Source organism: Rhinopithecus roxellana, chromosome 11 (assembly GCF_007565055.1).
Source record: "Rhinopithecus roxellana isolate Shanxi Qingling chromosome 11, ASM756505v1, whole genome shotgun sequence".
Taxonomy (NCBI): Eukaryota; Metazoa; Chordata; class Mammalia; order Primates; family Cercopithecidae; genus Rhinopithecus; species Rhinopithecus roxellana.
Window position 1 is genome coordinate 52,787,580 of NC_044559.1, and position 12,435 is coordinate 52,800,014.

General features: G+C 60.3%; 2 protein-coding genes across 5 annotated transcripts in view; one reads left to right on the top strand and one right to left on the bottom strand.

Annotated features, from left to right (window-relative positions):
• INPP5A (inositol polyphosphate-5-phosphatase A) overlaps positions 1 to 9,312 on the top strand; it is a 247,020-nt gene extending 237,708 nt beyond the window's left edge. For all 4 annotated transcript variants that reach the window (XM_010382741.2, XM_030940368.1, XM_030940369.1 and 1 more), the window contains 4 exons: positions 3,544 to 3,655; positions 6,700 to 6,768; positions 7,708 to 7,795; positions 7,884 to 9,312. In XM_010382741.2, coding sequence (XP_010381043.2) covers positions 3,544 to 3,655; positions 6,700 to 6,768; positions 7,708 to 7,788 — 262 coding nt within the window. In that variant the 3' untranslated portion in view covers positions 7,789 to 7,795; positions 7,884 to 9,312. The remainder of the gene's footprint in view (positions 1 to 3,543; positions 3,656 to 6,699; positions 6,769 to 7,707; positions 7,796 to 7,883) is intronic.
• Positions 8,106 to 11,968, bottom strand: NKX6-2 (NK6 homeobox 2). The gene is made up of 3 exons (XM_030940371.1): positions 11,381 to 11,968; positions 11,119 to 11,291; positions 8,106 to 11,005 (listed from the first exon to the last, which is right to left on the bottom strand). The coding sequence occupies exons 1-3, from the start codon at positions 11,784 to 11,786 to the stop codon at positions 10,751 to 10,753; spliced, it is 834 nt and encodes a 277-aa protein (XP_030796231.1). The 5' UTR covers positions 11,787 to 11,968; the 3' UTR covers positions 8,106 to 10,750.
• Between the last annotated feature and the right edge of the window lie 467 nt (positions 11,969 to 12,435).

Consider the following 12,435-nt stretch of genomic DNA (forward strand, 5'->3'; position numbering starts at 1 on the left):
CACAATTGTTCACCCTGTCACAGCCGCTCCCACGCTATGGGGACAGGTGCACCCTTGTCCTTTGTCTCCGCCCACCCAGCAGGTGTGCTTTCAGATAAGCCCACATGCCTGGCACTCCTGCGTCAGTCACTGGTGGGCAGCGTCCAGGCCCCGCATCCTGCTTCTCCCTGGTGTGGCCCCGCCAGTGCCTCCCGCCTATGGGTACAGCGGTGGTGTGCAGTCCACACTGGCCTTCCCCAGACCCAGGTGGAACCAGTCCCGCCTGCATTTCTCCCTGGGTGTTGGGGGCCAGAGCACCCCTGGTGGTGGATTGAGGGTGCTGCCCCCGACAGCCAGGCCAGGACACCCTTCTCACCCAGGCTCCTTCCTCCTGTTGAGTCGCCTGTGAACACTCCCAGGGCAGCCCCTCCTGGAGCAGATGGGCTGAGGAAGCTGCTTTCCCTCAGGCCTCCCTGTTCTCCCTTGCTCATCCCTGGAGCCCAGTCTGTCTGAGCAGCAGTGCCCATCAGACCCTGTCCTGTGGACAGAGGGCGGCTTGCTTCCTGCCATGCCTGGCTTCTCTCCGTGCCCCGAGGGGGCGTCAGGCGGCACTGGTGGTCTGGGCTCCATGGGGTACACGGGGAGTGAGAACTGGTTCGGCTCCAGCTTCCTGTTTAGAAATCACCTTTAGTGTGCTGTGTCAGTCCCAGAACTCGCATTTATGCCGAACTGTGGCCCCGGGGTGCACCCCTGCTGGGTCCTACAGGTCTGTGTTGCTGCCTCAGGTGAGACGCCCAGACCGGCCTCGCCGTGGGAGTGTCTGCAGTGGAGACGTCACTGGTGTGAGAGGCATGAGATGGAGGCTTCTGGAAGTTTCCTTCCAAACTGGCATCTCCCAGCGCTGCTTAGTTTCAGCTGCTCTCATGGGCTCTTATGGGGCAGCGTCGCCACCTCGCTAGACCCTCATGTGGTGACCGTGGGGCCCCAGCTGCCAGTAGAAATGCTCCTGGCAGCAAGAGCCTGCCCTCCACATGCAGAACGCCTGCAGCAAGGGCGGAGCAGGCTCTGCACTCACGGGCACATCCTGTGTTGTGTCGGCTGGCAGAGGCCACAGTTCCTCTGAGCGCACACGCTGCTGCCTTCTCATCGCCGAGAATGTCCTGCTTCAGCACAGCCACGGCTACCCTGAGAAACAGCAGATCCCACCTGTGCAGAGCATCCAGGCCTGACCAGGGCCCCGCAGCCACTCCACCCTGACCTTGGCCCGGCCGGGGGCTGCCCAGATGGTGTGGTTCAGCACAGCCACCATCCTTGGGAAGATCAGACCACCTGTGCGGGCCCTGATTGGGCTCGTGGGACGCACTGCCCCTGAACTGCCTACCTGCCCGTGGGTACCCTGCAGGGAGCTGGCCAGGCCTCGGTGCCGCTGCTGTGTATGCAGTGGACCCATGTCCGGGGGGCAGTGGACACGTGTCTGGGGGGCAGTTCTAGGGGGGCAGTGGACGCATGTCCCAGGGGGCAGTTCTGAGGGGGCAGTGGACGTGTGTCCAGGGAGGGCAGTGGACGTGTCAGGGGGGCAGTGGACGCGTCGGGGGGGCAGTGGACGCGTGTCCGGGGGGCTGTGGATGCATGTCGGGGGGCAGTGGACGCGTGTCGGGGGCAGTGGACGCGGGTCAGGGGGCAGTGGACGCGTGTTGGGGGCAGTGGACGCGTGTCAGGGGGGCTGTGGACGTGTGTCGGGGGGCAGTGGACGCGTGTCGGGGACAGTGGACGCGTGTCGGGGGCAGTGGATGCATGTCGGGGGGCAGTGGACACGTCAGGGGGGACAGTGGACGCGTGTCCGGGGGGCTGTGGACACGTATCCGGGGGGCAGTGGACGCATGTCGGGGGGCAGTGGATGTGTGTCCAGAGGGGTAGTGGACGCATGTGGGGGGGCAGTGGACGCATGTCCGGATGCAGTGGACATGTGTCCAGGGACTGGACAGGCCCCTACCTGCATCCAGTTTCCACTCGTGTCTACGGTTGGGATCAGGCTGAGAAGCTCCTGAACAAGGTGACCGGGCCTCTCAAACGTGTGAAATGGGACAGGCCGCCAGGTTGCTGCTTCTGAAAAAACCTGCAACTGTTCTATGCTCTGTGCTCTTCAGAAACATGCATAACACATAGGCCCTACATAGGTTTCGCTTTTAACCAAGTAGTGACTCTGCCCCAGGCCGGTTGGAAGACGGCTCCCACTGGAGTGCGGGGAAGGGTGGGGGCTCCTGCGTCAGGGCAGAGCAAGTTCCGAGTCCCCGGCTGTTTCCAGATGGTTGGGCACAGGGCTCACAGGTGCCCCTGTGGGCGGGGTCCGGGGGCATGGGAGGGGCTGCAGAATCTGCAGCTGCGGTGCCAGGATGGACCCGAAACTCAGTCATGGCCAACAGGGAAATTTCACAGAGAATCAGACCCCAGTCGCGACAGGTGCTGTATGATATTTTGGAATTAACTGAAAAACTCTTGACACACTGATGAAGGCCATGGAGATGTTGAGAGTAAGCAGACACTGCACTTAGGGGCAGGTGGCTGAGCTCAGCCACAGGACCCCAGGGTTCGTTCACTCCAAGTGGAATTCATTACTACTTCAATGCAGCCCCAAACGACATGCCCATGTGGGGGTGGATTTGCAGCCTTATGGGTGGGCTGGGCCCCCTGAGAACCTGCAGGCCCAGAAGTGGCGGCTAGGCTTGCATGTTCCATTCATCTGGAGGCTTGATGAGTCCATGTGTGTGTGTGGACTGCACTGCTGTGTGAGGGCAGGGCCGACGGCGGCTCGGAGATGCAGCAAGGCCGCTGAGGAGCCCAGATGAGCTGTGCCATGGCCGGCAGTGGGTGGCAGAGACACAGCCAGCAGACCCCGGGCAGTGAGAGATGCGCTGTGTGGGTGAAGGGCTCCGCCCTCAGGGCTAGTGGCACTGCCACGTAGCCAGTCCCATTCCCAGACCCACAGAGGGCATGGGCAGGCCCGGGAAGCAGTGAGTCAGGGACAGTCACGCCCCACCACAGCAGGGACCCAAGGCCATGGCCTGAGCACCTGGACGCTCCCCGAGGTGGGAGCGGCCTTGGTCAAAGCAGAGACACAGGTGCCACACCCCACACCCCAGAGCTGCCTGCACCTAGAGGCGTTTCGAGCTGAGCCAGGCCGGGTCGCCGGGTGGGGGAGCGTCCTGGGACCAGATGACACCGACGGTCATTTTGTTTCCATGGAGGTTTTCATCATACTTTGGACCACGTTCAGCAATAGCAACAAAAACCAAAGCTCAACAGACAATTTCATGCAGTAAAAGAAGGACTGATGTGAAGATACTATGCTATAACTAAACTTTAGTCTCACATAAAAATAAGTTTGATGTAGAACTTAAATTGTGAATTTGGTTTTATATTCTAGAAACTTCCATACGTGTACGCATTCCCCGGGTAGCACTGGCCATTCTAAGGTGTATTGGGAGAGAATTGGCACAGCCGTCCCTTTGGGGCTGAGGACGGGCCAAGCCGACTGGCTGACCCTCTGCCTTCGTGTCTCCCCAGCTACCCGTACAGTGAGGACGCCCGCCAGGGTGAGCAGTACATGAACACCCGGTGCCCGGCCTGGTGTGACCGCATCCTCATGTCCCCGTCTGCCAAGGAGCTGGTGCTGAGGGTGAGTGTGTGCTGCCCCGGCCCTGGGTGCAGAGGGACGTGGAACACTGGGTCTGGTCTGGCCCAGCCTGGTGACAAGGCCCTGGGGGTGGGGGCACCCAGTCTGGGGAATGCTGCCAGGTTGGGCCCTGACCTCATCCTGCCATGAGCTGCACCCCAGTGCTGGGTCACCTCCGAGCCAGCACTTGGGCTAGGGCAGCAGCAGATGGAGCCAAGTTCCTGGGCCATGGGCAGCCGGCATCGTCGTGAGTTTGAAATATACACGGGTGGTCGGCAGGAAGTGTTTCCAAATCGTAGTTCATTGTATCCTTGGAAGTCAATGTGCTCTTGTGCATTCGAGCACTCCCAGGCCGTGAAGCACAGTAGAAATGTCTGAGGTTGTTTTGCTAAGTTGTAAATCAGAGCCACATTCATTTGGAGCCTTGATAAGTTAAAAATGAATGCACAGCATTTCCAGGAGATGACCTGAGCCTTGGAAAATTTTCAGATTTCCTGTGATTTTTTTTAAATAAATAATTTTGTTGTTGTTTTTTACAAAAAAGGAGATGGGGCTTGCTTGCTACATTTGTCAGGCTGGTCTCAAACTCCTGAGCCCCAGCTTTCTGCCCACCTCGGCCTCCCAGAGTGCTGGGATTACAGGACTACAGGGGGGAGCCACTGCGCCCGGCCAACCCTGTGATTTTTCGGTTCCCACATTTTAACGTATAAGGAGTGTTTTCAGAAGAATATCTGAATTGGTTTTGTCAACCCCGTGAATGAAAATTAAATGGAGATAATAATGAAGCTTGCAGGCGTGAGTGGGAAATGCAGCTGTGCCCAGCACCAGAGCTGGAGCCTCTGACCATGACATGGGTGGGCACTCGGAAGGAGGCTGGCGACTTTGGTGGTACCACTGCCAGTCTGGTGGGTTCTGCCCACCCTCTCCACTGTCCCAGGCCCAGAGCAGGGACAGGAGCCCCTACTAACCCCGACCTCAACACCAGCTGCGTGAGGCTCCTGTTGTCCTGCACTGCCCGTCTGTGTCCCTGTGCCAGATGGTACCAGACCCCAGGCACAGCAAGCACCTGGGTGCAGGCGCGCCCTCAGCAGGGCAGGGACCCTCTGCAGCCCCGATCCCTGAGATGCACCCTGCTGGCCTCCGCCACGCGGCTCTGTCTGCTGGGCCAGGTTCCTTACTGTTCCTTCCTACATCCTGGAGCACCCTGGGTGCAGCCTGCCCTCCGTCCCTGGCTGTGCTGTGAGGAGCCTGCCTGGCGCGGGCCTGGGCTGGAGGCAGGGCCCCTTGGCCAGAAGTTCCCTGGGGTCTGCAGCCAGCCTGGCTCCTACACAGCCCCACCTCTGGCCTGTGGGCAGGGCCTGTGCCCATCACTGAGGAAGCATGCTGGCCATAAGCCTAAAAGCCCAGGAGTGGGCTCGGCCCGGAGCCTGGCTGTGGATGCACCCCTGCCCCTCTAGCTGGGCTCACTGGTGGGCATGCCAGTCCCTCGGTGCCACATGGTGGGTGCTCCCACCTGCCGGCACTGAGAACGGGTCGGGCATATGGAGCCCAGGGCTGCCGGCAGGGCAAGAGCCTCCCAGGGACTCAGGCACAGGTGCCATCCCCGGGAAAACGTCAGAGGTCACACAAGTGCTGATTGGTGAGCAGTGCCCAAGGGCAGAAGGCTGGCAGGGCTGTGGCCTCCCCACATTGTGCTGTCATTTCCAGGGCTCTGCCAGCTCACAGCATGGCAGCATTGAGCCTATTTTCCAATCACTCGCAGCCTCTCGGGTTCTCTGGCCCCCGGACTTGTCAGTTTATGCTCAGGGTTGGGGGCAGAGCCTCACAACGCACACCCGGTGGCCTTTGACAGCCCCCGCCTCCTGGGGCCAGAGTTTGGACAGGCTCTCCCCATGGGGCCACCCAATGGGCAGTGGGCGTGCAGGCCAAGCAGACGGGCACCGGGCGCGCTCCGCAGCCTCATCCATCATGACACGCGCTGTCACCTCGTCACCAAGCTCCATTCTGCCTCCGCAGCCCTAAAACACTGAAGGGGGCTCGGGACGCGGGCGGTGCTGCTTGCAAGCCTCGGTGACAAGTGTTCAGTGAGGTGTGCGGCGTGCTGCCTGTGCCCACCGTAATTTGTTTATCTGTCCAAAGATTATGCAGTTGAAAATCCACAATTTTATGCTGCCTTTGTAAATTACCACACTGCGTTTGATGAATGTTTCCCCACTTCCGTGGAGGCGCCGTTCCGCCCGCGAGACGGGAAGGTGCTCATGCATGCAGTGCCGAAGCGTGTTTTCAGCCCTTCTGGCAGGCGCCCATGCTGGAAAGTAAATCTGACCTGAAGCTTCCCACTGCATTAAAGATAATTCAGTTTTAACTCGATAGTCTCAGATGCTTCAGCTGTGGATATAAAATTCCAGCCCAACCAGAGCCGAGTGCTGACCAGCAGCAAACCCCTTCCCGAGGCGCCCGGAATACAGGCACCCACCGGGAAATGGACACACAGCCGTGAATTACTGTGCACAGATTGCTTTGTGTAGTGGTATGGAATTCGGTGTCTGTTCTCATCTCAACACTGAGTTCTAAGCTAACAGAAGAGTCAAAAACAAATGGAAGTGGGAAAATTGGAACTAGATGGGCTGCCTCAGTCAGAGGGCACACCTGCACAGAAATCTGGGGCTGCACCCACTCCTGTGAACAGGGTCCCCTGCAACTCCCCCGAGAGCCCAGGAGCATGTCCGGGCGAGGGGAGCTTGGAAGCAGGGCCAGCACTCGTGACTCCCCACACGACCCCTCCTAGAGGCAGATACCTCTGGCTGAAAGGGCCAGGGCCAAGGTGCTGAGGTGCTGCCACGCCACCAGAGCCTTTGGTCCGTGGGCTGGCCTCTCTCTCAGGGGCCAGGCAGGATGGGTGGCAGAGGCTGGGGAGGTACTTGCAGGGGCCGAACTCCCCGTCTCTCTGCCCCCACAAAACCCTGATGTTCCTGCTGGTCAGCTCCCCACTGGACCCAGGGTGCCCCACCTCCGCACACCCACCCATCTCTGTTTCCCCTTTCCAGTCGGAGAGCGAGGAGAAGGTTGTCACCTATGACCACATTGGGCCCAACGTCTGCATGGGAGACCACAAGGTGACGTAGACGGAGGTCCAGGGGCCGGGCCGGGGAACCGGGGAAAGCTAGGGAGCCGGGGAGCTGGGGCCGGTGGGCGGGTGGGGCTGGGGCTGGCAGGCGGGTGGGTGGGGGTTGGCCAGTCTCTCCTCTCCTGCTCTCCTGTTTTCTTAGTCTGACTCTACAGAGTAGGCCAAGCTGGTCTGTTTTGATTTAATTGTAATAAAATATCATAAGCTAGGTGGGTAAGTAGGAAGAAGGCAGAAATGACTAGTTACAATAGAATAAAATACATCATTTTACTATTTGTAGAAAAACGTCCACAGCTGATCGTTTCTGACGGCTGTTTTGCAAGTACGCAGCCGCAGTGTTTTAATGGCCTTGGGGCAGGCTCACCATCAGCCGGGGAGCCGGGGTGAGGGCGCTCCCACTGCGTGCCAAGGGGCGGCACTGGCACAAATGGTTTATTCAGGCAACTGCACCTCGAGAGTGTGCACAGGAGACGTATCAAATCTCATTTTCAGCCAAATAAATGAGTTAGCTTCCACGTTGGAGGCCCAGAGCTGTGAGCCCCAAACACATGCGGAGAAGACGCTGGACCTGCCAGGTGCGGCAGAGCCGAGGATGGGAGAGCCTTCCTTCCCCGCTTCATTCGGGGCCTATTTAGCCATTATTTTAGATCAGTTTTTCCATTAAGTTTTTACCTGGAAATAACACCTTCCTTGCGAAACCTCTCATGGCCGGCCTGGTTCCAGTTCCACATTCACGGGGCTCCCAACCCCTGCTCTGCGGTGGCTGCACACAAGGGCCGAGCTGCCTCCGCTGGCCATCAGCTCCTCCCAGCCCGGTTCATGGCTGCCCTTGTGAGACGCAGGGTCCAGGGGTGCGACGGGAGATGGCGGCGTGTGCTGGGCTGTCCCACATGCACCGTGCTGACAACCTCCTCTCTTCCTGCTGCAGCCCGTGTTCCTGGCCTTCCGAATCATGCCCGGGGCAGGTAAACCTCATGCCCGTGTGCACAAGTGTTGTGTCGTGCAGTGACGTGGTGGTAAATATGACTCCTCCCTCTAGTTCAGCTTTTACACAGCTTTTCCTGGTGCGTTTGTTCCTTTAACAAATTACGAATTCCATGACAGGGAAGAGATGCCAGCGCCATGAGAGGACCCTTCGTGAGCCCTCCCTGTAGCCGTGTACTGAATACGCACCTTCAAAGCTGCATCGAGAACCCACCCAAGCGCCACCTGCTAGACGGCCAGCCCCACACTTCGCTTCAGCCTCCGGACCATTCCGGAACAGCCTCACATACCTCACTGTCTCGTCTGTTCATGTGACATTAAGTAGAAATATTGGTTTTTTAAAAATAAGTCACAGTCCTGTTGTCAAAACTCTAATAGACAGCAAAGAGGGTCTGTACCGTAGACTTCACAGTTTTCAGTTTTTAATGATTGTCAGTGGAGGGGCTTCTCCAGCACAGAGACCCCACCCCTCCCCCGTGTCCAGAGACCTCCCTCTGCCAGGTGGAGGTGTGTCCAGGGGCTGGGGAAGCCAAGACGGGCGCTCCCTCTGCCGGCCGGCAGCGTGGCCCCCAGCATGGCGAAGGGGTCTGTCTCTGCCGATGCCCCTTCCACGGCACTCTGCGCCGCGTCCCATGGTTTTTGAATCACACTGCAGCTGCTTTCCATTTTTATATATATATAAATATATATAAATATATACTTTTTAAAAATAATTTATAAATCTTACCAAAACTTATGCTAAATGTACTTTCCAGTATGAATGCACAAGAGTCCCATCAGCAGGCAGCATTGGAGTCTAGGAGCTCAGCTGTGTGTCCATCAACACACAAATTCGTAGAAAAAACACATGGCCTCGCCATCGTGGGTAAGATCGGCCCCACAGCACGTCTGCACTGGCGGGCCATCACTCCCGTGCCGTTCTTCTGTGTAATATTAAGAACTGAATGTGAAGTTTATAGCTAGCCTGGGTGTACCTTTTAAGAATTTTGTAAACCGTTTGTCTGTCTTTTGTTACTGTTTTATGGTGCCAAGTATTCTACATTACAACAATAATATGGGAGAAATAGAAATAGCCTAGTTTGCTTCCAATAGAAATTGCTTTTAACATGGGCTGTATATAAAAATATTAAAGAGAAACAAAACTGTACATTTCCTCATTGCTCTGCTACAAACAACCCATGTAATAACCTTGTTGCAAATATTTTTCTTCTAGCACTAAGTACAGCATTAAAAGGTGATTAGAGTCTGCTGATGAAACACAAATATATGTTTTATTGATTTTACTTTAGAACACTACAGAGTTCCTGGACCAGGTGAAGGCATTAGGTGGGTGTTTGTTTTGGGATAAATCACTACCGTTGCAAGTGACTGCTGTCCGCTGCGGAGTCCGTTCTTGGTGGAAGGACCGGACCCTGTCGCTGCTGTGGTTGCCGCTGTCCGCAGTTCAACACGGAGTCCGCCCCACGGGTTTCAGCTGTTGGTCGTTCTGAGGGCCTTTAGAAGTGACTGGCCTGGTTCCTAAGCAATAAAATTGACCGTGGTGAAAATAGTCCCGTGTTGTTTGTTTTCCTTCCTTTCCCTTCTCCTGCCGCCTTTGAAATGCTAACTCAGGGGAAGGGCCTCCTGTATATCCTGTTACTTGAGCTCAAGCTCGTTAGAAATCCTGGAATTTCACTGTATCACACACTGTCACAAAACACCAAGCCGCTCCTTGAGAGGAGAAAAACAGCCTTTTGGACTTTCTACTGTAATAAAGGATTTATCCCTCATCATTTTAAAACGGGATTCTATAAATGCTTTGCCTTCCTCAAAACTTTAGAACTGGAAGCCCGTCTGCTCTGAGCTGAGCTGAGAGGCTCCCCACAGAAAAGCGTTGCTTCTGCCCTTCGGGTTGCCTCCTTGTGAAGGCTGCCAAGAGCCTAAAACAAAATGCGCCGCGTTGAAGCCGCTTATACTTCTCTTTAACGTTTCCGAAAATGCCTTCCAAGAGAACCCCTACCGCCGCAATGATATAATTATTTACATTTAATTTTTGAAAATCAAAACTCAACGGTCCCATTAAGATGCAGCGATAGGCAGACCCGGCCACAGAGGCTGCGGGAGGGTGGACGGGTTTTGTCAGCCGGAGTCAGCCCCGCGGAGCTGGCGGCATTTCAGGGCAGCCCCTGGCCGGGCGCTGCGGGCCTCGCCGGGGGCGTCCAGCTCCCTGACCCCGCGTGCCCCGTGGGAGGCCCCGCCGTCCGCGGGCGGGATTACTTCGGATTTCTCTTTGCGATCCTAGTTTGGAAGAAACTGCTTCCCACCGCGGAAGGACCTAGCGGGAAGGTGACCGAAGGGCCACCGCGCAGCGCTTCAGACCCGGTTCCACCGGCCGAGCCCAGGGCGCGCCTGTGGGACGCTCCGCTACGCGCAGAGGGATCTGGAAAAAATCGGAGCAAACCCCTCGGCCGAGCGGGAACCGGTGCCCGGCGGCGAGTCCGCGGCCCCAAAGCGGGAAAAGCGAAGAAAGGAAAACGTCCCGCGGGGACTCGAGGCGGGTACGCGGCTCCCCCGCCCTCTCGGGGCCCCCCAAGCGCGTCCGAATCCGCCCCGAGGCGAGGCGGGCCGGGCCGTACCTGCTGCTCCGTCCCCGGCTGTCCCGGGCTCCTGGCGGCTGTCGCTGCGGTTCCTTCCCGCGGGCCGGGCCCCTTCCCTGCGCCTTCGCCGCCGCCTCGCGCCTGCCCGGGGCCCGCAGCCTCCGCACCGGGACACCGGAGGACCCGAGGCCGCCGCGCGCCCGAAGCCGGGTCCCGCAGGGGCGAAGCCGCGGCCGGGGAGGGGCCGCCTCGCTCCGGGTTCGAGACGGAAGAAACACGCGGCGCAGGCTCCGGAGCGGCGGCTCCGACGGGGACCCGTTAAATAATTTATTGATGATACAAAGCGACTCGCGCCCACCGGGGCCGCCCCCGGATTCTGCAAAAATAGACTCGCCCCCACCCCGCGCGTCCTCACAAGGCGTCCCCCGCGCCGCCGCCGCACGGGCTGACCAGCGCCAAGTTCGAGGGTTTGTGCTTCTTGAGCAGCCGCGTGATCTTCTCGTCGTCCGAGTTGGGGTCCAGGGGCCGGTTGTATTCGTCGTCGTCCTCCGCGTCCGAGCCGCCCACCTTCAGCTTCTCCGCGTCGGAGTCCTGCCTCTTCTTGGCCGACGCCATCTCCGCCGCGTGCCGCTTGCGCCACTTGGTCCGGCGGTTCTGGAACCAGACCTGGGGGCGGACGGGGCGGTCAGGCGGCCGCGGGGCCCGGGGCTGGCGCTGGGGCTGTGGCCGTTCGCAGGACGCGGGCCCCGGCTCTGCTCTCCCGGCCCCGCCGCGCTCACCTTCACCTGGCTCTCGGTCATGCCCAGCGAGTAGGCGAGACGCGCGCGCTCCGGGCCCGCCAGGTACTTGGTTTGCTCGAAGGTTTTCTCCAGCGCGAAGATCTGCTGGCCCGAGAACGTCGGGCGCGAGTGCTTCTTCTTCCCGTCCTTGTCCAGGACGCCGCTGGCTGGGGCTGCGAGGGAGGGGAGGGGAGTGGGGTCAGCGGCCGGCGGGGTCCCCTCCGCGCGCTCCCGCCCCGCACCCCCCGCGCGGGCCACTCACCCGGGCCGGCCAGACGCGGGTCCCTCCAGGGCGCGCCCTGCACCACGCCGGGCCAGAAGATGGGCGGGCGGCCGGGCAGCTCGGCCAGGGGCTTGGGGTAGCCGCGCGCCACGGCGGCCGCGGGTCCGAAGTAGACGCCGGCGGACGAGGCGAGCCCGTTGAGCCGGGGCAGCCCCCCTAGGAGGCCTCCGCCCGCCGCGCCCACGGGCCGGCCCAGGATGTCGCTGATGCCGTGCGGGGTCCCGAGCGGGAGCTGCGCGCCCAGGCCCCCCAGCGCGGGCGCCTTGAAGCCGGCCGGACCCTGCAGCGCGTAGGGGAACAGCGACGTCTTCATCTCGGCCATGTTGTGCAGCGCGGCCAGCGGGGCACTGCTCAGCACGAACGCGCCCGGGCGGTTAGTGTCCATGGGCGCCGCCGCCGCCGGCCCGGGCTCCCATCCGGGCCCCGCCGCCGCCGCCCCTGCCCGCCGGCCCGGGAAGTTTGCGCGCGGCCCGGGCGGGCGTTGGCTGCAGCGCGGGGCGCGGGGGGCGGGCAGGCGGCTCCGGCGTGGGGCGGGCGGGCGGCGGCGGCGGCGGCTCCGGGGCCGGTCGGAGCGGCGCCGCGCGGGACGGACGCGCTGATAACGGGGGCCCCCGGGGCGCGGCGCGCGCGCTGATTGGCTGCGGACCCTGCGGTCCGGCCATTGGCCAGCGCCCCCCCCCGCCCGCGCGCCCCCGCCAGCCGCGCACTCCATGAAGGGCCCATTAGCGCCGCAGGTGCCTCCTGGGCTGTAAATTCGCCCCCTGATTTATCTCCCCGGGGACGAAATAAATCCCGCTTGGATGGGAGTTTAGTTAGGCAAAGGTTTTCATGCGAAATCAGGAAAAAATACGAGAACGTATTTTATTAACGGAAAGAATGCAGATTTGAGGACCCGCCCGCGCGCTCCGAGCGCCCCGCTGGGGAAGAGCCCCGGCCCGCGCCCCAGTCGCGACTGCTCCGCCGCCCGGGGCTGCGGTGGGTGCGGGCGGCCGCGGACGCTGGCGGGGAACGCGCTCCCGGCGGGTCGGGGCCAC